We start from the raw sequence: 24,951 nt of genomic DNA on the forward strand, positions 1-24,951 counted from the left end.
TGGTCGAAAAGGGGAAATTTCTTCAGCAAAATCACGTCATCACACGATAATTACCCGTAAAATGATTGTCATTACCAAGTTAGTGACTGAAAAGATGAAATTATAAGCGGATTCGAACCGTTCCTCGTAAAACATTTGATGAATAATACTTTAAGATGCTTATTTATTGCCAACGGAATGCCGCAAATTCCAACGACGACATTTAATGGAAGTCATAAGTAGATTACAAAATAGTTTCGTTCTGAAATTCCGTAAATCACACACATTTCGCTCGGCAAAGTGTGTTTGTTTGTCCTTAATTACCGCATCTTTGCGTTCATTTGGAGACACTCTTCACATAATGAACTGCTCCAAGTAAGCGGAGGAAGAATAATAAGCAAATCAATCAAATGCGAGGACCAACCGCATGACATTGAAATATATCCCCGAATTTATCAAAGCGCTCTCTGTGTGTCGCTCGCTGTGATTGACAGACAACTTTAATAATAATACATTTTTCGAAAAAAAAGCCACGTAAATGTAATTGGTTCGCATGCACGAAGTCAATTGACGAACAGCAGCAGCGATTTTCAGCAAAAGAGACATAATGAAGTGAAAGACGATGCGAAATGACAAAGGGAATCGCTGTTCGCACAGCTGACGCTCCCAAAATATCAGAAGAAACACACAACAGGCATCCATACGGAATGGAAAAAATTGTTTAATAATAAACGTGTTTGTGTGTCATAATGATAATAATTGTATTACATTACAGTTTCTTTCGCAAATTTCATTTTAGGATGATGCAATGAGGAAAAATGTTTCATGTTACAAGAAATTTTGAATTATTTTTCAAGTTAAATTATTTTATTTTATAGTTTTAAATGTCAAAAAATTAATTTTTTAAATTTAACGTTTGATTTTTTAAACTTACGTTTATAAATTTTTAAATTTTTTTGAACAAATTTTCGTAATTTTAAAATATTTGAATTAGCATGAAAGCGATTTTCAAATTTTTATTTTTTTTTCAATTTTCATAATTTAAAAAATTTTTCTTAAAAATTTGCAAATTTTTTGAAATTTACAAATTTTTAATTTTTTTTTGTGAATATCAAATTTTGAAAAAAAAATTCCAAATTTAAAATTTTTTTGAAATCTTAAGTTTTTTAATTTTTTTTTTGAATATCAGATTTGAAAAAAATTTTAATTCAAGTTTAAAAATTTTAATTCAAGTTTAAAAATTTTTTTAATAATTTTTTTTTCTGAACTAAAATTTTGTTCAAAATCTTATAAAAATAAACTAGTTTTAAAATAAATTTTCATTTAATTTAATTTTTTTTAGAATTAGCATGAAACCGATTTTCAAATTTTTAATTTTCTTTTAACTAACATTTTAAAAATTTTTTTTTTTTTTTTTTTGTCAAATTTATCAGATTTGAAAAAAAAAATTATTTAAAAAATTTTTTTAATTTTTGAATTGAAATTTTTACAATTTTATTCAAAATTTTTAAAAAAAAATAATTTTTCACTTTTAACAAATTTTTATTTTATTTAATTTAAAAAATTTAGAAAAATTTCTTGAAACATGAAACATTTTCATTAATTGCATCAACCTAATATTAAAAAGATGCCTTTATCGTAATAATAATTTCATTTGGTGCGGGAATGCCCTTGGATTTCCTCTTTTCTCATGGAGAAATGAAGTGAAACGGAGGGACAGCAACAAAAATTAAATTGAAGTACTGAAGAAAAGAAAGAGGAAATTAAATTTTTCTATTTTGGTTCCGAGTTTTTCTTTTTCATTTGAACATCATTTTGCTCCTTTTGCAAAACGTACGGATATCGTCGGATGTCTTTACAAGCCGAGATTTTATTTTTTTGCCTGTGGCTCACATTTTCAATTGAAAAGAGAAATAATTGCATTGAAAAAGAATCTTTTTTCGTGATGAATTTAAATTCTTTTCAAAAGTTTCTCATTTTTTGCAAAGAGATTGAAAGAAAAATGCAAGTTTGTATCATTTTAAAAGAAATTTTTCTCAAGGAAATCTATCTGACAACGAATTTATCGAATTAAGTCACAAACATGCAAAACACATTCCGCAAACCAAACCAATGAAATGCAAATGGAGGTGACAGGTGATCCTAATTTCGTTAGAGAAACTTTTATTCTTTGCATGTTTGTGACATTTTCTGTGTTTTTGCGGTTCAATGTGAATTTTGGTCAACGAAAAAGTTGTTTTTCATCCCATTTGGAGTCAATTGTTGAAGAAAAAAAAAGTTTTTTCCAAAATAACTCATGTAAATAATTTTATCAGGTCGTTGTCTCTCTTTCGACATTCCTTCGCTTCATGCAAATAACCGTCCAGCATTTCAAAGTTGATTGAAAATTGAAAGTCATGTTACACGTTACATTTCCCTCCGAAGATGTTTGGCATGTTTAACACGACAACACGACGAGTGACGATGACAAAAGATCGGCAAAAGACAATGACAAGTTATTTGTGTGTCGCGCGCAAAGCCCTTCTTTCGCATATCTCCGCGTCGCACACTCATCCGAGCAAGGAGCAGAACACAGATAAAATTAACACGCGTGAGAATCGACATTCTTTCGTGTGTTCATCGTATTCATTATGTTTCCTTTCGTAACATTTTGAGCCATTTTCGTGTGTCAATTGTCATGTCATTGTTTCTTCAATATAATAAATAGTTTTTTCGTCGTCGTTCAGCTGCGTGAGAACACGTCGCCGTGGATGAAAAAATATGTCGTTCAAACTGTTGCTGTTAATAATTCTCGACAATTTACCGAAGCGGCGATGCAGTAAAAGTCTTACTTTATTTACGACTCCCACAAAACTTTCCAATAACTAAAATATTTGCCATATAAAATTAATGTTCGAAATGTTTCCTCATCGATTCTCGTTCATTTCGTACTTTCCTCGTTATTACTTTCGGTAAATTGAACTCGATGGCATGGCAGTATTTTCGTCGCCACGCAAGTTCAAATGTGACGTTTGAGCGAAAATTATTGCTCGTTAAACGTTTTTCGGAAGAATCCATTTAAAAATTTTCACTTTTTTATTGCATATTTTTTTTTTATTTTTAAAATAAATTATTTTATTAAAATATTTAAAATTAAATTTAATCAAAAATTAAAAGTTAAATTAAAAATTTATTTAAAAGTTAATTAAAAATTTATAAAAATTAAAAAAAAATATTTAAATTTAATTTAAAATATTTTTTTTAATTTAAAAATTAAATGCTTTTAAAATTAAAAAATATTTTAAATAAATTAAATTTAAATTATTTTTTTTTTCATTTTTAAAAAATTTTAAAAAAATTTTTTTAAAAAAAATTTTTTTGAGAAAAATTTGAATTGTATTTAATTAAAAATTTTGATTTGTAATTGTTGAAATTTTTAATAAAATCAACTTTCAAAAATCAAATAAATTTTAATAATAATTTAATTTATTTTTTGTTAATTATTTTTTCGACAAAATAATTTTATTAAAATAAATTTGAAATAAAATGATTAAAATTTGTAAAAAAATAATTTTTCAAATTGTTTTTTTTAGTTTTGGTATTTAATAAATATTTTTTTGAAAAAAAAATTTTTAAAATTACATTTAATTTTTAATGGAAATTTTTATTAATATTAATTTTTTTATTAAAAAAAATTAAAAATTAATTTAAATTAATTTTTTTTTAATTTGAATTATTTTTTAAAAAATAATTTTATCAATTTTTAAATATTTTTAATGAAAAATTATAAAATTTTCATAAATTTGATATTTTATTAATTTTTTAAAAATTATTTTTTCTATGAAAAATTTATATTCTGAGCATTTTCAATTCTTATGTAAATTTTTTGATACCAAATAATCTCAAAATTGTTCAAATTATAAATTTATTTTTTGTTTAAAATCTCTTCTTTAAAACTTTGGTCAAAGTATTTAATGGATTTCCCATCAAAAAATTCACAAAAATGGAGACTTCTTGTACTTTTTAAACGACAAATTTGTTAACTCATTAAAAACTTTCGCCCATAAATTATCTATTTTTGGCAACAAGTAAGACAGACACAAGAATTTATTTCAAACTTTTTTTTGAACAAGTTCTGTCTGTTCAATTACTCGAAACTTTTCTTCGCTCAAAGCACATCTGTGTCTGTCTGCGCGCTAAAGAGTATCAAACATAAACGAATTATTCACACATAAATTACGTTAGAACATGATTGAATTTATTTTTTTGATTAGAAAGAGGATCAATTCTTTCTTTTGTTTCGCTTCTTCCTCCTTTTTCCCCCTCTTGATTTTTTTTTTCAAGTAAAAGCGAGGGGGGATTTTTCATCATCATCAACATATTTGTGTTTTTTCGCCTTTCACAAGTGTTTTGTTTAAAATAAAAGCACAAAGATGCTCAAGTACGCACTTTTCATGATGATGTTTTGTTTGCCAAAGGTAACATATTTCACTTTTTTTTATTGAAAAACGCTCGAACAGCTACTCAATCACTTTCGCACACAGCATGCGAGCAAATGTGATACATTTTTCTCTCTTGTCGTATTTTCGGGGGAGAAAAATATTGATTGAATATCGCGCGAAAAATTCCGTAATTGGAGTAACATCTGAAACATTTTAGAAGCAATTAATGGCAGAACGTAAATTACGTCGAAGAATGAATAAAATTTCTCATTAATTTTGTTATCACGAGCGACGCACCTGTTCGACGGCGCTTGATTAGACGAATTTCATATTTATTTATTGCTCTTGCCAAAATATTTACAGTTGTTGCGAACACATCAGGTGAGAATTACGTTATTTTTTTTGGGATGGGAAGTGTAATGATGACAGCAATAACATTACAGATAAAACGATTATTGTTGTTGCCGAAGAAGAAAAACGCAAAGGCACAACAAGGAAGAGCTTCAAAGACAAAAAAGGTGTCTTTTATTGCGATCATTATGATTATATCAGCATGAGCTTTTCTTTCTTGCCGCTTTTTATGAGGTTTGTGTGCGTCATGCGTCGATTTTGAAGACTTTTGAGGCGGCAACAGGGAGGAATTTAACACTTTTTCATCAGATAAGGACTTTTAAAACACTCTGATAGGCGGTTTGAACTTAAAATTTTTCACTTTTTATCTTTTTAGGTTGATCAAATCCGGTTTTTGAAGAAAATTTTCTTATCGAAGTCTATTGAAGGTTCATTGAAATATTTTTATTACAAAACTTATATTGCATTTGCTCCAAAAATTTTGAACGCAACGCGTTTTTGGCGAAACTATACGTTTTATAAATGTTTCATGGAGAAATATGTTAGTTTTGACGTCCTCGATATCATAGGCGAAAAAAAAATTTTACAAATTTTTTTAATTTTTAATTATTTTTTTTTAATTTTTTTTTTATTTTTTTTAATTTTTTTTTTTTTTTTTTTTTTTAATTTTTTTTTATTTTTTTTTTTTTTTATTTTTTTTTTATTTTTTTTTTAGATTTGAAAGAAGGGAAAAGTCAAGGAAAAAAATGTTCATTTTCAAGCTTTAAAGAAAAAAAAAATGTTCTCAAGATTATGAAAAAAAATTAACAACTTAATTGGATCGCTGCTTCGATGGATTTAAAAAATGTTCAAAATTGATACATTTTACGTTTCAACTCACATTTTTGACGATTTCCATTCATTTCCATCATCAACCATCATAATATGACGAGTAACGAGCAACATAATTCTTGTTGTGATAACCACATGAACACACATGGCACGTGTCAATATCACTTTTTCTCCCCCCTACCCGACAAACAAATTACAAACTGTTGATTAACAACCATTCACGCAGCGTCAAAGCAAAAAAACAAACTTTAACCAAAAGCTAATCGTGATACTTCATCACGAATCCTTCAAAAAAAAGTACGTGACTTTTGCCGAAAAACTATTATCGACCTTCTTGAACAACAAATCAATCCCTTTTTTTCTCATTAAGCCAGATTACGTCGAAAAAAAATCGTTACTCCGAAAATCGATATGCATGAGTAATTTTATGCAAATACTGATCTGATTATTTATTATTTCTTTTGCTCTCCGTGAACTGCGATGATAATGCCTCAGAATTCCATCTATTTTCTCGTTTCGCTCTGAATTACATACTTCAATAACTTTTTGTTCTCCTATCAAATACATGAGAATATTTTTTTTTTTACTTTTTTTTCGATAATAAGAAAATAAGAAGACTTAGAAGAGGAAGAAGGAAAAATTCCTCATTTTTTCACAATAAATGACGCAAAAATTTTTCTCAAATTAAATTTCGAGTAAACAAGCCTTTTCTCTCGTATGTTCGTTGGCGAAGAGCAACGATTGTGTGTTTATTGAGGCGAAAAAATTGAAAAATATTTATATTGCATCCAAATTGAATTTTATTCAAGTTTCATGCTGCAATGTGTGTGTTTGTGTGCATAAAACAATAAAAGCTTATTTTTCGTCTCAGTGGTTCCAAATATTTTTTTTTTCGTTAGGCCACTCCAAATGAAAATCAAAAATAAATTTCAAATTTTTTAAAAATAAAAAAAAATATAAATAATTTATAAAAATAAATAAATAAAAATTAAAATAAAAAAAATAAAATAAAATAATAAAATAAATTTAAAATATTTTTTTTTATAATTTAAAAAAAATAATTTTAAAAATTTAAAATAAAATAAAATTTCAATGAACTTTAAAATTAATTTCTAATTTACAACAAAATTTTAAATAGAAAAAATAAAATAAAAATTTATAAAAAAATTAAATTATAAAATAAAAATAAAATTTTATTTAAAAAATTTTAAATACAATAAATTTATTTAAACTAAAAAAAAATAAATAAAATATTTTTTTTAAATAATAAATTTAAAAAAATTAAAATAAAATTTTTTAAACCGAAAAATAAAGTTTTTATTAAATATATTTAATAAATTTAATTATTTAATTTTGAAATAAAATTAAAATAAAATAAATAAAAAATTTATTTAAAAAAGGATTTTTCGACTTTGGGAGATTTTCATTTGGATCAGCCTTATTGGAAGGCTTTTGGAGATTTATGGCATTGAATTGCATCGCTTCACGGAACAAATCCTTGCGAATTTTATGACAAAGACGATAAAAGTGTTTGTGCAGGTGTTCTATTTTTATGTTCTCTCGATGTCGTTGTACAAGAAGCAAAATATTCGACGAGATAAGAGACTGAGATGAAAAACAAGACGATATTTTTCTTCTCGATGTTCTCGATATTTATCCAGATAATAACCATCATTCCGCCAACTACCATCAGCATAACGTCGATGATGACGTTAGTTCCCTCTCGTCTTGTTTTTCTTGTGGCAACGATGATTGAATGGGTAGGTAATGTAAAAGTAAAGTGTGTAAGCACTTTTTATCAGTGTGTGCGTAACTTATTTTATTATCAAGGGAAATGCTTTTTATGCTTATTTCCTTTCATCCATTTTTATCGGGACATGTTAGCTTCCTTCATTTTGCGATTTTTCGACCTTGAAATCGGGCGTAAATGGGATGTGAAAGCTTTTATTGCGCGATTTTGTCCATTTTTTCTCGCAGCGAATCCGTCATAAAACATTTTTTGATCTCATTTCCGTTCGCAGAAACCGCTTTTATTTCTTTTTAATGAGATTTGTCGCGGGAAATGTTGCGTTGTTATCTGTCATCATCATTCGTGTTAAATAAATAAGAAAATTCTCAGTTTTTTTCTTTTTGCGTTTTGTTTTTTTTTTCATTGCACTTAAATGAAATTTATCGCTTGAAACGACAAAGAACGAATTAAAATTATACTAAGATTTTTTTTTTAGAATTTTCATTTTTATTTTTTTAATTTTATTTTTTTTTTAGAATTTTAATTTTTTTAGAATTTAATTTATTTTTTTAATTTCCATTTTTACTTATAGAATTCTATTTTTTTTAAATTTTAAATTTTCTTTAAAGCTAAAAAGATTATCAAGAAAATTTCTCAATTTAAAAAAAAAAATAATTTTTCAACCGAAAAATTTTCCTTTAAATGTGAATGAAAAAAAAAACGCAAAAAAATGTTGTTAAGAGAAATTTCTTCACTCCTTCGCGTTATGCAAATAATTTACATTACCTCTCTCATCATCTCGCGACAACACTTTTCTCTACTATTAATAAATGTTTTTTTTTTTGCTTTTTTCACAGATGAACGCTGCCTTGGTTGCTTGTCTGCTGTGACACGAGTCAAGTAATACATGTAATTAAGTTAATGTTTTCTTCTGCTTCTTCGCTTTTCTCTTTTTTCCTCTTTCTCCGCCTCTTTTAAAGTTGTAGCGGAAAATATTATTATTATGAAAAGTGCTTTTTTCTTGTTCTTCACTTTTTTTTTTGATGTTTACGAATAACCAGACCTCTCCATGCAAATATTAATCTTAATTAACATCATTTTGCTCAATTTTCCCATATATGATAAAAAGCCCTTTTTATGCAAAAAAAGAAAAATCCTTTCATCATCATCATCATCATCAATCAATGTGCCGCTGTTTTCGAAGGAATTCAGTCCGTTCCGGTTATTTATTTGCATGCCAACCCATCCGAAAAATGTCTTAAACTGACATATTTTTGAATGTATTTATTTTATTACGACGAACGAGAGATAAAATTATTATTATTCGAGATCGACCTTTTTCCTTAATGACTCTTCGTTCTCTTTATTTTCGCTTCGTTTTCGCCGCGTTGCATGCATAAAAGAATGAAGAAGATTAAAAAAATACGTAAAGTAAATTGAGAGGAAAGGACTTTGTATTGTTTGTTGGCAAAATAAGCGCGGCGCGCGATAAATATGATAAACGCTCAAGTGTGATACATCAATTTTATGATGATTTTTTTCTGCCTTTTGTTTTAAAGTGTCATAAAATTTTAGTGTCGCGCAAAACGGTTTTCTTTATCTTTTTTTGTGAAGAAAATGGTTCATTAAGGATAAAACGATGAGAAATATAGACTTAGGATCATATTTTTGAATAAAAATGAATTTTATTTAGGAAAATTTTTTTTCAAATATTGAATTTTTGAATTTCTTGACGGAAATTCTTTAAATTGATATTTAAAATTTTTTTGAAAAAATGGCGAAAAATATTAAATAAAACATTTTGAATAAGATTTTCGACTCCAATTCATTTAAATTTTTCAAAAATTTCACTTTTTATCAATTTGAAACAAGACGAAAATTTTTTTTCAAATTTTAACGGATTTTTTTTGAATTGACATTCACAAATTTTTTAATAATTTTTTAATAAAATGTCAAAACTTATTAATATTTAAGAAAATGCTTTTGATTCGTTTTTTTATAAGATTTTTAACTATTTTTTTTTTAATTTTAAATAATTTCACATTTTCTTTTTTTTGCAATAGTAAAGAAATTTTTTCCAACTTTCAAAGAAATTTTTTGAACATAAAAAACAATTTAAAAAGTTTTTTTTAACAAAATTTGAAATTTATTTTTTTTTAAATAAATTTTTGTATTTTTTTTTTTAATAAAAACTTAAATTTAAAATTAAAAAAAAAATTCTTGAAAATCTGAAAAATTTTTATGAATTAAATTTTCCCTTAACGAAGCAACAAATGGAGACGCCTTGTATTTTTTCTTCCTCTATAAAAACCTTCATTAAGGATCATCATCATCATCATTAGTTTCAGAAAATGCCACAAAAAATATCATCTAGTTGACATTTTTATTACCTGTATTCATCTGTCTCTCACTAATATCCTTGTCACGTCACGTCGCTTTTTTTGTCACATCTCTCCCTTATAGCAAAGCTTTGGTATGGAGACGCGTTCATGCATTTATTTAATTTGCACAAGAAGATGTTAGTTTTAAAAACAATAAACTCGTGTGTTTCTGTGTGTGGCTCAGACTAAATAAACAACAATGGAACGTGAACAATGGCGATGATTGCACCTGACGTACGACGAGCATTTTAGATGGGAGGAAAAAGGTTTTGATGTGGCAATGAAATTTTTATGAGAGGCTTTTTCCACGAAATAACAGCCCATAGCGAATTATTTTACGATTGTTATTTGGATTGAAATTGAAAATTGGAAAAAATTCTCGGAATATTATTTGTCTCTTTTGAAATTTGAATTCAATTGAAATTCAAGTCATAATTAAGCAAAAGTGCAATTTGCAGTTGTCATGTGAAGAATTTGCCGAGATTGATGCGTTGGGACACACAAAAGACGTGATTTTCACACAAATTTATCGAGTTTTTAACAAGTTCAAAGTAAGTTTCTCTCACAAAATCGTATTATTTTGTGTTTGTAATCCTCTTTTATTCGTTTGATACAGTGCAATAGTGTTTCTATTGTAACATGCCAAACGTAATTCCGGGAAAAACTTTGAAAAATTTTAACAACTCTCCATAATTGTCTGTCTCTCTGCTTTCATATTTTGTCCTGTAACAAGAGGAACAAACCAACATACATTTTTTCAATCATTTTTTGGGTTGTTTTAAAATATTTTCTGTCGATGGTTGTCTTTCCGTAAATTCTTGAAATATTGATAAAAAATAATTAATTTAAGATATTTTTAATTAAAATATTGGAAATTTTTTTTAAATTTAAAATAGTTTTTTAAAAAATTAAAAAAAAAAATTTATAAAAATTTTACAAGAAATAAATTTGAAAAAATAATAATGAAAAATTTAAAAAATAATTAAAATAAAATAAATAAAAACATTATTTGATGAATAATATTAATATTTAATAATAAAAATTTATTTGAGAAAAAAAAATTTAAAAAAATGAAAATTTTAGAAAACAAGAAATTTCGTAAATAATTGAAGTTTAAGAAAAAGCGAATTTCGAAAAAAATATTAAATGTTTAAAAAAAAATTAATAATTATTAATTTGAAAAAAAAAAATTTTTTTAAATACGAAAATTAAAAAAAAATACAAGAAAAAATAAAAAGTTAAAATTTTACAAAAAAAAAATAATAAAAAATTAATTTTTAAATTAAAATAAATTTTTAAAAAATAAAAGAAATTAAATAAATTAAATCTAAAAAAAAGTGAAAACGATTCGAAAAAAATTTGAAAAATCTAAAGAATTTGAAATTTTTTAACAGATAAAATTCACTCAATTCTCAATATTCTTCAAATAAAGTAAATTTAGTATCAAATATGTATCATTGTTGCTTGCGACAGTTCCCGGTCATCCATTGCATTTCAAATATTTGACCTGAGAGTGCCAACGACAATCTCATATCTCGAAAATAAACTCCATAAATAGCAAAATTGTAAAAAGATGCGGGACTATTGTAAATTTTTCTGTCGTATTTTCATTCGAGAGCAAAAAAGTTTCTTTGTGCGATAAAAATATACAACATTAAATTCGTTATTTGTGTGTCGAGAACGTTTCACATATGCAAAAGGCTCCTATGACGTGCAAAGAACTTTGTCTTACACAACATTTTGTAAAATAATAACAAAAGTTTTATAATGCCTTTTTTCTTTCAGAATGATGAAAATTCTCCGTATTCGTGTGTGTTTTGTTAACATTAGAACAAAAACGAGATACAAGCCCCGAGGGTAAGTTACAGTTATTGTTGTTACATTATTTGTTTAAAACATGTGTAATTTATGGAAAAGTTTCGACGAATTTCAATTTTCGCCCGAATTACGTGTCGCGGTTGGATATCGATAAACAAATCACTCAAAGGCATGTATCCCTCGTCATCGTAGAAACAACCGGATTACAACGCATACTTTGCTTAATGATGTCATCACAGCTAATAATCGTCATTTTCATAAGGCTCATCATAAAAATGTCAAATAGGATTAGCTTAGCGGAATTTGTTGCTCAATTATGTCGCTCACTCCAACGTCGAAAGCTTCCTACGAAAAATAATCCGTAAAAAATTGACAAAATTTAAGTTTTTGCTTTAGAATTTCTTCAAATAATTGCGAAAATTTTTATTTTCGCCTTTTTATGAATCTAAATTAATTTTTTAAAATTAAATTTTTCATAAAATAATTTTTTTTTCATAAAATATTTTTTTTTCATAAAATTATTTTTTTTTTTTTTCATAAAATAATTTTTTTTTTCATAAAATATTTTTTGTTTAAATTTTATAAAAAAATTTTATTAATTTATTTTTAAATAATTTTAAAATAAAAATCTTTAATAAAAAATGCCTTACGAGCGAATTTTTCATAAAACTAAAAAAAAATTTTCATGAATTTTCAAAAAAAAAAATTTATTTCAGATTGACGTCAAAAATGTCGCTTAATTTATTGTTCGCTCTGCACGACGCCATCAAAAAAACATCAAGCCGAGTTCTCGGTAAAAAATTAAAGGATCTTTGTCTCATTTTGGGTTCATAATGTGACACAAGGCATATTTTCATCTTACCGCTAAAATATATGACAAAAAAAAGAGACAACAAAAAAATTGCGGGAATTTAATATTTTTGCGTGTCACATTATTTTTTATGTGTTTACATATTATTATAAGATATCACATTATTTTGCGGAGCAAAATTATCCCCCGAAAACTGTATGCTGAGATTCGCAACAATATGATGTAATGTAAACAAACAAGCAACGTAATAGATCTTCGTCGTCTTCTTCTTAAAATTCAGTTAGGATGCCCGAAAATGTTTGTTTTAACAAGCGCGAAATCTGCTCAAGGCTCGCGGATGAATAGATAAACCTACGAGAAATATGCAAATTAAGATAAATAAAATAAAAATAATAATTTAATGAAAAAATAACATCCGACACTTTTTTGCGTGATTTTTTTTTTCGCAAGAAAGCCACACGAAAAAAAATAAATAGAAATGTCGAAAAAATCGTACGTCCTTTTGCTCATCAATCATAAAGGAAAATACCTTGTGTTGCTTTTTTTTCATAAATTTAAAAGGAAGTCGCTTGATAAGCTATTTTTGCGAGGAGAGACATGAGTGAAATTTTATCGTTTTCGTAATTTACTGTCTCCGTTTTTCTTCTTTTGCTTTGCTTTTATGAAGCTCACATGTGTTATACTCGATTTTTACTTGTTTTTGCAGATTTTGCGTTTGTGTATTTTATCGCATGTCTGATGACGTAAGAGAGTTAAAATTTGCTTAAATTTCCTCAAATACGGAAGTTTTGTTTTTAAATGCATTTTGGAGAAAATTTTTGAAAAATTCGCTTTTAAGGCATTTTTTAATTAAGATTTTTATTTATAATTTTTTTTTTTTTTTTTTTTGTAAAATTTTTAAAATTGAAATATTTTGTAATTTTTTTTTTATTTTTGAAAATTCATGAAAATTAAAAAAAAAGTCATTTTATGAAAAATATAATTTTAAAAAACTACTTATGATTGAAAAATTAAGAAATTTATGAAAAATCGTTAAATAAAAAAAATGAATAAAAAAAATAAAATTTAAAAAAATTCAAAAACTTTTAATTTTAATTTTTTTTTCTTTAATATCAACTTTAGGTGACCTTCGTTCAAGTCCAAAAAAGGGTTTCAGACAGTAAATTTCAAGCAAACCAAAGGCAAACTGATAATTATCGGGCATTATCATGCATGGCAAACCAAACATCCATGCAAACAACTCCGGATTAGGGACTTTCTTTCATTTTAAAATTGAAGCCACGTCGTATACGGAAATCCGCAACAGAAGAAAAAAAACGAATCAGCAAGAGAAGGAGTTTATTGAAGCGCGCAAACAACAGAAACGATAATAAATCTCTCTGCGCTCGGCATTGAATATGGAAAAACGAGTGAAACGGACATAGACCATAAATTTTCACCGCACACAGAAAAAAATCCGGTTAATATAAAATAAATTGGTACAGAGCATGCTATCATTTAAACTTGTTTATTATTATAAACCATCTCACTCTCCCATAACAGCGTTTTCCATGCATTGCGAGATAAATATCTGGTTTTTATTTTACTATTTCCTTACAACAACAACAACGAACAGCAGCACGAGAGACAAGAGGAACATACATTTCTCGGATTGTGACGTGCGTTTTAAGACATTGCTATTTATGGCATCATCGCAGGGCGTTTCAAGTGTTGTTTAATAAATTTTTTCTCTCTCGTGAAGGACGAAGCTCATGAAAGCGAATAAGATGTAAGTCATGTGTGTCGCTTTTTTTCTTTCTTTGTACATATTTACGACATTTTTTTCTTCTTGTAGAGCAATTTCCTCCCTCAATGACATTACACGAGCAATAATTTCTCACACAAACACTTGTGAAAGTACTAAAAAAATTGTTAAGCGTCAAGTTCTTGGTTAATTTTGCGCACATTAAGTACTCTTGAAAAGGCTTTCTTCACAAATTGCAACATATTGACCTGCAATTAGGAGGTTTGACGCGAAACAACCGAAAAATAATCAATCAAAACAGTTTTTGAAAGCCGCCAAAATGTTGCACGCGCTCCATAAACTACGCAACGAACCATTTATAAATCAATTAACGCGAATGTGCTACCATGTTATTACAGCCAAAAAATTGATACACTTCGATCTCGTGTAATTTAGCAGAATATTTAACATCTAGTTACACTGTTACCTTTTATTATTATGATTATTATTATTTTTGGTACATGCCATCCACGAGAATGTATTTTGTGTTACATTTTCACCTAATTATAATTTCATCGAAAATTTTATCCATGAAAAAGCCACTCAACTTGAATAATTTAGTTATGTGTGTGCACGGTAATTGTTGTTAGTTACTCGGAATTTGAAGGTTTTCAGCTCTATTGTTGGCATGGTAAGAGCATGTTTGTGTAATTTACTTCTTTGTTTCTCGCAAAGTTTATTTAAATACTTGAGCATCATCAAAAACCGAGAATTTGCGAGAAGTTAGATTAAAAATAGTTCTATTTTGATATGAAATCTTACTTTAAATATGATTCGGGAGTTGATTTTTCGTTGCCTTAAAAGTTAGGATTAAAACATTAAACGTTGGTAGACACTTAACAAATTAGTTTCTTGTAACATTCGACAAACACTGCTTTCTATATTTCCATGCGTCAAGATTTAAAACGCTCTGTTTTGAATTTTTTGTAATGCTTTAATTTCTTCTTTTCTATTCAGGTACAGTATTGAGCTGCAGTAGTCAATATGGGCTCCAACCATGCATTTGTACAAAGTCAATTTCGTTTCGTGTGGAAATTTTTTCCTGTTTCTGTTTAGAAAACCAACCATTTTTGCCATTTTTTGCTTAACATGTTCTGCGTTCTTTTTTAAATTAAGTTTGTCATCGATTATCACACCAAGTTATTTCGTTTCCTTCACGATTTCTGCCTAAAATAAAATTTTCATTAAAAAATAATTTTATACAAGGCTTAAATTTTAAATGCTAAAAAATTAAGTCAATTTCAGTTCACGTAAACTTTTAAAATGAAAATTTTTATATGATTCGACCTAAAAAACTTTTCATTCAACAAAAATTTGATCTGAAAATTCCTTCAATAAGCTTAATTTTATCCTTGAAACTCTTTTTTAAAGCTTCTTGATCCATTTTTATGCCTTTTTTCGTTTCACATATGTCTCTTAAGTAATATTTTTTCACTTCTTGATACAATTTTATCGCTCTTCCATAATCAATTAATTACTAATTTCGTATTTATCGCATTGTTCCATCAAAAAGTGACCTAAAACTACAAGAAAAGTACATATTAAACATCAAATCGTTGCCTTACCGTATTTTATGATTATTATTAGTTGACGTTAGATTTTATTTTATTGTCTTCCCAAACCAATTTCCGTCGAATTTGATGTTTTTGGACAATTTGCTTCCATCGTCACACATCGACACCGTCGTAAATGTTTATATTTATCACTATTTGCATTAAATTCTATTTTGATGACGAAATCCAATCTTATTGCTTGCTCCGGTTGTCAAGTCGTCAACATTGTGATGTTATTTTAGATTTTTTTTCTGTCTCTCTCATTGTTTTGCGAGCGAATTTCATACATTTGAATGTATTATAAAGAATATGGAAAAGAAGGTCAAAAAGGGTTAATGCTTTCTTTTCTTCTTTTCACGTACTTTTCCTTCACGAGAGTCAACAACGCACACACAAATAATAATAATGGATTTCTCTTGTGAAACACAAATAAGCACACTCTCGAGTCAAATGCCGTTCTGTTTGAAAATTGATTGTGCTTCCGTTTTTGTAACTCTCCATTTATAAGTGGATTTTTTCTTCTTCTTCTTCTCCCCTTTTTTCTTCTTATCCGCATCCAATAGCTTTCTGCTGTGTGCGATATTATGAATGCCGAAGCTCAAGTGTCAACATTTCTTGAAAATAGAAAAGCAAACATACTTTGCACAGAGAAGAACTCTTCGAGGAACGCACAAGAATACAAATTAAATCACTTGGTCGCATTTAAAAACAGTCGAGAGTAAATTATTTAGACGCAACTTGTTTCGTTTCTTATGAATATCATGACCAACATTACGAACAAATTTCTGTCAGAATATCATAAATCTAGAATTTTATTATTCCGTGCATGCCTCGTCTTATATTATACATATAAAGGGACTTTCATTTCACACTATGTACTGTTATATCGCAATGCATAAATTGTGAGGAAAATACGTTTCGTGCTTTTTTCACAAATTTAGACATGATGCGAAATTTCATTACATTTTTTTATTTTCAAATAAATACTTTATGTTCAAGTTTTTAAAAGATGATGATAAAAATTTTAAAACTTCAGAAAAAAAATTATTTAAATTTTAAATTTTTAAAATTATTTTAAAAATTATTATTTATTTAATTTTTTTTTTTGTTAAAAATTAAAAAAAATTAGAAAATATTAATTCTAATTTTTTTTTTTCATTTTTTCAAAAAAAAAATATTTTTTATTTTTTGTATTTTCGAAGAATTAAGTTTTTATTTGAAATTTATTTTTTTTTCAATTATTTGAAAATTTCGAAAAATATTTTTAAAAAATAATAATAAAAATTTTTTTTAAATTTTTTAAAATTATTTTTTAGAATAAAGGTACAGTTGAGATGAAAAAAAAAATTATAAACAAAAATTTTAAGAAAAAAATATTTTGTATTTATTTTTTAATTTTTAAGAATTTAAAAAAAAATTAAAATTTTAACTTTAAAGAAAATTTTAAAATTAATTTTTTTTTCAAATATTTTTGAAGATTCAAGTTAATTTTTTTAATTAAAAGAAAATTTTGAAACTTTAAAAGTCTAATTCAATCAAACATGAATTTAAAAATTTTTATTTTTGTTTATTCTATTTAAATTCAACCCATATTAATTTAAAAAATCTTCTCAATTAAAATTGAAGAATATTAAAAAAAATTTTTTTTAACAAAAAAAAGCTGCGATACGTTAATTTTTCACAGTTAAGCAGCAATGGGAATGATAATAAAAAAAAGAAAGTTTTCTCTCTCCGAGTTTATGACTCGACGGCGATGCGTGTTCTCACACATTCTTTATCCCTTTTAAAATTATTATTACACTTTTTTGTCGTCCTCGTCCTTTTTTCTCATGCTTCGAACGAGTCATGTCGAGTGTAGAAATCGATGGAAAAATGTCAAGGCACGTACATTGTCTGGATTCCGTTTTTTCCCTTCAACTTTTAGTATTTTTCAGGTATTTTATCACTTTCTTTCGTTTCATTGATTTTAGTTGTCTCCGTTTTTTTTCTTTTCTTTTTGTGGGTCATGTGTGAGATTTTAACCACAATCACGTATTCAGTCCATTTTAAATTCAATTCCAAAAGTTCATTCGTTCTTTCGCTGCAACGTAATAAATGTTCTCGCGAGACTCACAAAGAAGCTAAAATTCAAAATTAAATTTTAATTAATTTCGTCATGCGTTTAGCAGAGCACAAGAACATATGTTAACCGCACAGCTTGCGGAAAATTATTAGCTGGAGCAGGAATAAATTGAAATAAATTTGGAGGAAAACGGAGTACGGGGCGTCTCCATTTGCTTAAATTGTCTCGGCGACACATGCTGAAGATTTTTTTCTTCTTATTTATCTTGTGACAGGGAGTAATTACGACGTTTATATAGAGTTTTGCGTGCGATACGCGACGGATATAAAACAAATTTTAACACGCCTTTGGGAACGAACACTTCCTGTCAATCGACCAACCGACATATAAAAAGAAAAGTTATCTTTTGGGTTGCTTTTTTGTTGGGACAAAATCACCGTTTTATTTTTTTTTATGTTTTTTTCTCGACACATGTGAGATTTTTTTAACAGCCATGAAGCGTCAAAGGGACAGAAATATCAAAAAATGTCAAGATCTAACCTTAAATCATAAAATTTCTGTATAAAAAGTTTATTTTTTTTGACTGACACTTGACGTAACTCGCATATTTTCATAAATTTCCATTATTTGACGGACATTTTTCATATTTTCCGACAGAAAACCGCAACACTTTATCAATATTTCATCCGTCTCTTTGAGTAAAAAAAAAATATTTAAAAAAAAATAGAAATAATTTTTTTTTTGAAATTTTTAACTTTTCAAAAAAATGATTTAAGAAGTTGAAAACTTAAAAAAAAAAAATTTTTTTTCTATTTTTTTCTATTTTTTTAATATTTTTTTTATATTTTTTTATTCTTTTTTTTCAATATTTTTTTTATGAAATTTGTGAAATTTTTTTTTCGCGAATAACTTCAAGCACGTCATAACTAACATTTTTCTCCATGAAACATATGCTCTGAGACGTAAAGTTTTCGAGATTACCTCTCACGAACAAATTTTGTAGGGCAAAGTTAATATAAAAATTGTAAAAATATGTTTTCACATTTTCTGCGGTTTGAGACTCAATTTAAAACAATTCAATATGTCACCGAATTTTTTTTTTGCGAAAAACACAACACCTGCGGCGATAAAATTGCCTTAATTATTCAAATGTGAAATCGGGGCAATAAAAAAAATTTTTCATGATCTCGAAGAAAAATCATTATCTCAGCTCCATTAATTAATTTTAATGCCATGATCATGAATAAATTATTATCGATTCCGTTTTTCTTTGGAAATTCTCTTTCGCCAACCGTCGTCACATTTAATTAGATAGAATTAAAGTATAAGATTTCCTCTGAAAGAAAAAAAAAGAGAAATAAGAGAACGGATGAAATTTGAAAAGTTTGTAACACTCGACGTCGTTAAGGACCATAAATATGAGTTAAATAAAGAAACTTTGCTCCAAACCGAGCATATAACGCATAAAATCTCACATTAAAGAACAAACAAGTCACTCATGTACTCGTTAGAAGAACTTTGTTTGAGGGTTGTTTGACATTCTTGTTTATTTTTACAAAATTACTGTGAAATATGAAGTGTTTGAGGAGTTTCTTTTGATGTTACGACGCACTCGAGGAAGGCACAAAGACACAAAAGAACCACTTTTCGCCTCTTATTGGATTCTTTAGCGAACTTTTTGAGACGATGACCTTCAATTTTGCTGTCTGTCACTGACCATTCTCACACTCGTATGCAAATTTTTTGCTTTTATGACGAAACATTACGAAATTACGCATTGCATAAGATTTTTTTTTATTTTTTTTTTGGGCGAGGCACGAAACAAAAACAACGTTATCAATCATTTTACGAACGATAAGCAGTCAAGAACATCGAAAATTAAACCCCAAAGATAGCAGGAAAGAATTATTTTGCTGTATCATTATCGGCAAAATTTAATGAAAAATTTCTTACCTTAGTTCTCTTGCTTTTGCGGAAGGGATTGGATGAACAATTGGAAAACTTTGTTAATTATCGCCTTAATTGACTTTTGGATGAAGTCAAGTTGTATTTTTTTGGGAATTTCTTATTGGAAATTGATTAAAACGAAGACCGAATGCTTTGGTTCGACTGTTGTTTACTTCTACAATTTCGTACTCCTCATAATTTAGTCGAGTATTTATCAATTTCATTCGTCTCAATACCAACAGCTGAGCCGCCCCAGCATGCAAAAAATAATTCCTGCCGACCCCAATGAGCCTAACGAGAAATTCGAATTCAAATGAAAAATTCGTTGACATATTCATGAAATATTGACACAAAATTTCAATAAATTTTAAATAATATGAAAAAAAAAATTAAAAATTCTATAAAAAAAAAAATTATAAAAAATTGACAAAAAAAAATTGAGAAAAAAAAATTTGAAAAAATTTTCAAGACTGAAAAATAATAAATTTGAGTATTAAAAAAATAATAAAAATTTAAAAAAAAGAACAAAATTGAAAATAATTTGAAAAATATTTAAAACTATAAATTTGAGAAAAATTTAAAATATATTCTCTTAAAAAAAATATTTAAAATTATAAATTTGAGAAAATAAAATTTAAAAAAAAATTAAGAATTTAAAAAAAAATTATTTTTTAAATATAGGCAAATTTTTAAAAAGTTTAATAAAAAAAATTAAAAACTTGACAAAAAAAATAATTTGAGAAAAAAAATTAAAAAAAAAATGAAAATAATTTGAAAAATACTTAAAATTATAAATTTTAGAAAAATTTAAAATATGTTCTCTTAAAAAAATAAAAAAAAAATTCAAAAAAAATTTAAAAATAAAAATTTGGAGAAAAATGATTTTTTTTAAGTATAAAAAAATAAAATTAAAAAAAATGATAATTAAAAAAATTTCGAAAAATTTTTAAGATTTCAAAAAATTTATAATTTTCCACAAATAAAAATTCACTCAATTTTTAATATTCTTCAAATATTTGACCTGAGGGTGCAAACGACAATTTTGTATCTCGAAAATAAACTCTATAAAATGGAAAAATTCAATTTTTATTGATTAAATTAAAAATGAATGTTAGAAAAAAAGCAACAAGGTACAAACTAACGATAATTCACAAACACTCAAAATGTCAATTTTCTCAACAATCCATCGCTGGATCCAATATACACAGTATTTGCGTCAATTGCTTTAATCGCATTAATACAAACGCCCGGGCAAGCATCAAGTTCTGCGATTAATTCGAGTTTTCCGCTTTCAACACTCCATTTCTTCACTTTTCCAACGTAATCTGCGGAGAACATGAAATGATCGATGCCCGTCAAAGCATTTATGAGCATCTCGTGTACATTGTCTTTTTCACATAACACCGCAAACTTTTCATCTGGATGATTTTTGATGACTTGAAGACCTTTTGCTTGTCGCATCAACATACCAATGTATTTTTGTTTCTCCTTTTCAACTGGTCCGAAGATGCAAATTGGCGCGCTGCCCGGAATTGCCGCACGATGTTGTAATCCAGCGACTTTTTTGCTCGTGTCTGCGGCAAAAATGGACAAATCTCGATCGCGAATCGTGTAAATGAAGCCTTTTTCAGCAATGAGTCCCTTTACTTCTTCGGAAGTTTCGATGCGTGACATGAATTTGTCGTTTTCGAAGAACGCAACGACACCTTTGTCATCGCCGCTGTACAAGGTATCGCCGTGAACGTACAGCGATTCGATCTCATCCATCGTTTTGCAGATTTGAACGGCTTCGCATTTGTCGCCGAGCGCATTTTCGATCATCTTAATTGTGCCGTCGTTGGATCCCGTGTAAACTTTTCCGTTGTTCGAGACGGCAATGCAGTAAATCCAACCTTCGTGCGCGACAATTTCTTTCTTCAAGTTGCATTCTTTGTCCCATACCTACGAACGACGAGAGGAAGTTGCGTAAGTCTTTCCATAAGGTCGATACACATTTTTTTCTGTTTTTGTCTCATGCCCCATTTTAAAAGTCAAAATGGGGCAAAATAAAAAATTTCATCAGAATTGACCTTTTTTGATGTTTTTCCATATTTTTTCAAGAAATTTTCAAATTTTTTTTTTTTAATTTTAATTTTCAAGAATTTTTGTATTAAAAAACGAAATTTTCTTTTCTACAAAATATTTAAAAAAAATTATTTTTCAAAATTTTATAAAATTTATGAAATTTTTTTGTTTAAATTTTCAATGTCAAATTTCGTTTTTCAATACAAAAATTCTTGAAAATTGAAAATATTTCAAAAAAATTTTAAAAATTTCTTGAAAAAATATGGAAAAAGGTCAATTTTGATGAAATTTTCACTTTTTTTTTATTTTGCCCCATTTTGACTTTAAAAATGGGACAAAAACATCGAAAAAAAAAAAAATTGGAACAGCCTAATGAAGAAAAAAAAAATTAAAAACTTACCAAAACTTTTCCATCGCCTCCTGAAGTATAAAGAAGATTATTTTTCGGGCAATAAGCAAGTCCCGTGATGTCAGCTCCATGTCCCGAAGCAGAAGTTTTTGCTAACAATCCAGGCATTTTTTTAAATTTTAAGTTTTTACGTCTTCAACTCTCCGTTTAATACTGAACTGAAGAAAAATTAGTTTTTCTGTTTTTATTTGAGAAAAGAGATTTTCTCGAAAAGTCGAGAAGTCAATGCTAAAAATAGAAGATGGTCTGTGGGTGAGAAGAAAACGCCGGGAAAACAATCAACAATACATGAAAAATTTACAAAATTGACTGAAAATCGTAGGTTGATTGATAAAACCTTCAAAATTCGAATGAGCGTCTCGAATTTTCTCATGGATTCAAGGTTTTTATGAAAATTTTAAAAATTTTCAAAGTCAAAGTTCATTCAACGGGATGAAAATTCAAAAATTTACCGTAGTCGATTCCAAATTCGCCCTTTTTGACAGTCAGCTGTTCAATTCGACATTCGCCAAAGCTGATGTGTCTTTTAAGCTTTCGTGTTTTGGAGCATTTTTCAGGAATTTTGGTAATTTAACTTCGTAAAATCATCGAAAAAACATCACATCGCATCCCAAACATCCTTTGGCATCCGACAAAAAAGGCTCAAACTGTCAGAAATCCCGTTGGGAACGTATTTACCGGCTTGCATCATCACAAAATGATTCTCCGTATCGCCGTGTTACTGCTGGCATTCGGCACGAAACTCAGTTTCGAACAAATTCCTCGCCCGCGAGGCGTTTCCATATCACGAGCGAGCTTGTATCGACCCGAAAGCGACAATTGGATGTGCTTAGATGGCAAAAAGGAAATTTTGTACACACAAATTAACGACGAATACTGTGATTGTGAGGATTTTAGCGACGAACCGGGTACTGCGGCATGTCCTTTGGGATCGTTTCATTGCACAAACTCCGGATATCGACCGAAAAACATCCCCAGTAGTCGCGTGAATGACGGAATTTGCGATTGTTGCGATGCTTCTGATGAATATTCGAGCGGAGCGGATTGTCATAACAATTGTCTCGAATTAGGTAGGAATTTTTTTGCTTCAATTTTGTAAATTTTTAATTTTTTCATTGAATTTCAGGCAAAGAAGATCGTTTACGGGAGAAACAACGCGTCGAAAAGGCAAAATTAGGCAACCAATTGAGACAAGAGATGAGTCAACGGGGGAAATCGCTGAAAGGAGACCACAAAAATCGTTTGGATGAACTCGAAAAGACACGAAATGAAGCTCAAGCGTTGCGCGATGAAAAATTAAAGCTCAAAAAAGAAGCGGAAGACTTGGAAAGTGACGCCTTGAGGTACTATCGTGAACTTGAGGAGGAAGAAAAGAAGAAAAAAGTCGAAGAAGAAGCTGCTGCCAATCGCAAAGAGGCGGAACAAACATTCGCGCATTACGATTCGAACGAAAATGGCGTCATTGAGGTTGCGGAACTTCAAGCTCGTGTCGTTTTCGATCGAGATCGCAACGGAGAAGTTTCCGTCGAAGAAGCTCATTACTTTTTGAACGATCAAGACACTGTCGATTTGGAACAATTCGTTACCGTGTCATGGCCTCGTATCAAACCCATGTTAATGCTGAATCAGGGATTATTTAAACCACCGATAAGCCAAGAGGAACGAGAAGCAGAGACTGAAGAACATGAAGAAAACGACGAAAATCAGGGAGACAATCAAGAAGAAAGCGCTACAGAACATCCGCACGAAGATTACGACGAATCCGAAGAAGAAGAAGTTGGCGAAGGCGATATCGAAGAAGTCGTTGACGAACAACAAAAACCCCCAGAAGAGCCCGTTGTCTACGACGACGAAACACAAGAACTGATAAATCGCGCAAACGAAGCTCGAGCCACGTACGACGAAGCAGAAAAGCAATTCCGTGACATTGACTCCGAATTTTCATCAATTAAGGAGCTTTTGGAGAAAGATTACGGTCCGGAGGAAGAATTTGCTCCCTTGAGTGGCGAATGTTTCAATTTTGAAGATCGCGAATACATTTACAAACTTTGCCCCTTCGACAAAGCAGTTCAAGCGCCCAAAAATGGCGGATCTGAAACACGTCTCGGTACATGGGGCAAATGGGCAGGCAAAGATAACAAATATTCCGTCATGTTGTACGAACATGGGACATCGTGTTGGAATGGCCCGCAACGAAGTGCGACAGTTCAAGTCGAATGCGGATTGGATACGCGAGTTACGAGTGTCACGGAACCAAATCGATGCGAATATTTGTACGTGTTTGAGACGCCAGCTGCTTGTTCGCCCAACGAAACTTTGGAACAAACGCACGGCGAACACGACGAATTGTAAATCCCAAGAAACTTACCCATTCCTGCCTCATGGAAAAACTCACACACAACACAACTGAAAGAAAATTTAGGAAATTAAATAAATTTTATTAAGAATAATTGTAGTATTGTTTTTACTTTTTTGATTTTTTGATGATGATTGCAATTGCATTCCAAATTAGACACAAAAAAAAATGACGGAGCTGTTTAAATGTTTCTAAGAAATAAAAAAAAAATGTTAAAAAAAATAAAAAACTTTTTTTTTTCGTAAAGGCTTCAAATTTTATTTTATTAAATAATTTTTTTTTAACGTTATTCGCATTTTTTTCATCGCACAAAAGCTTACAAATATTTCCTTATATCTTACAAATTAATCTTAAATTACTAATTCAATGTTGTCGATACATTGCAAAGGTTAATTTTTTCTTAAATTTATAATTAAAAAGTAGTAAAAAATTTAAAAAAAAACGAATTTCTTATAA

The 24,951-nt window shown here is 28.3% G+C and overlaps 3 protein-coding genes across 7 annotated transcripts in view; 1 reads left to right on the top strand and 2 right to left on the bottom strand.

Annotated features, from left to right (window-relative positions):
• Window positions 1–19,852, bottom strand: part of LOC134833055 (uncharacterized) — a 54,191-nt gene extending 34,339 nt beyond the window's left edge. For 3 of the 5 annotated variants that reach the window (XM_063847223.1, XM_063847221.1, XM_063847224.1), the window contains exon 1: window positions 19,673–19,852. The gene's annotated coding sequence lies outside the window, so the exon portion shown is untranslated. The remainder of the gene's footprint in view (window positions 1–19,672) is intronic. The other 2 variants (XM_063847222.1, XM_063847225.1) reach the window with 2 other exon arrangements.
• Window positions 19,853–20,788: 936 nt separating this feature from the next.
• Window positions 20,789–22,273, bottom strand: LOC134834979 (uncharacterized). Its single transcript, XM_063849816.1, has 2 exons — window positions 22,131–22,273; window positions 20,789–21,607 (listed from the first exon to the last, which is right to left on the bottom strand). Exons 1-2 carry the CDS (start codon window positions 22,245–22,247, stop codon window positions 20,825–20,827), a joined length of 900 nt encoding a protein of 299 aa, XP_063705886.1. The 5' UTR covers window positions 22,248–22,273; the 3' UTR covers window positions 20,789–20,824.
• A 370-nt stretch (window positions 22,274–22,643) lies between these two features.
• LOC134833497 (glucosidase 2 subunit beta) lies at window positions 22,644–24,681 on the top strand. Its single transcript, XM_063847821.1, has 2 exons — window positions 22,644–23,209; window positions 23,266–24,681. The coding sequence occupies exons 1-2, from the start codon at window positions 22,837–22,839 to the stop codon at window positions 24,489–24,491; spliced, it is 1,599 nt and encodes a 532-aa protein (XP_063703891.1). The 5' UTR covers window positions 22,644–22,836; the 3' UTR covers window positions 24,492–24,681.
• Window positions 24,682–24,951: the final 270 nt, after the last annotated feature.

Source organism: Culicoides brevitarsis, chromosome 3 (assembly GCF_036172545.1).
Source record: "Culicoides brevitarsis isolate CSIRO-B50_1 chromosome 3, AGI_CSIRO_Cbre_v1, whole genome shotgun sequence".
In the NCBI taxonomy this organism is placed as follows: domain Eukaryota; kingdom Metazoa; phylum Arthropoda; class Insecta; order Diptera; family Ceratopogonidae; genus Culicoides; species Culicoides brevitarsis.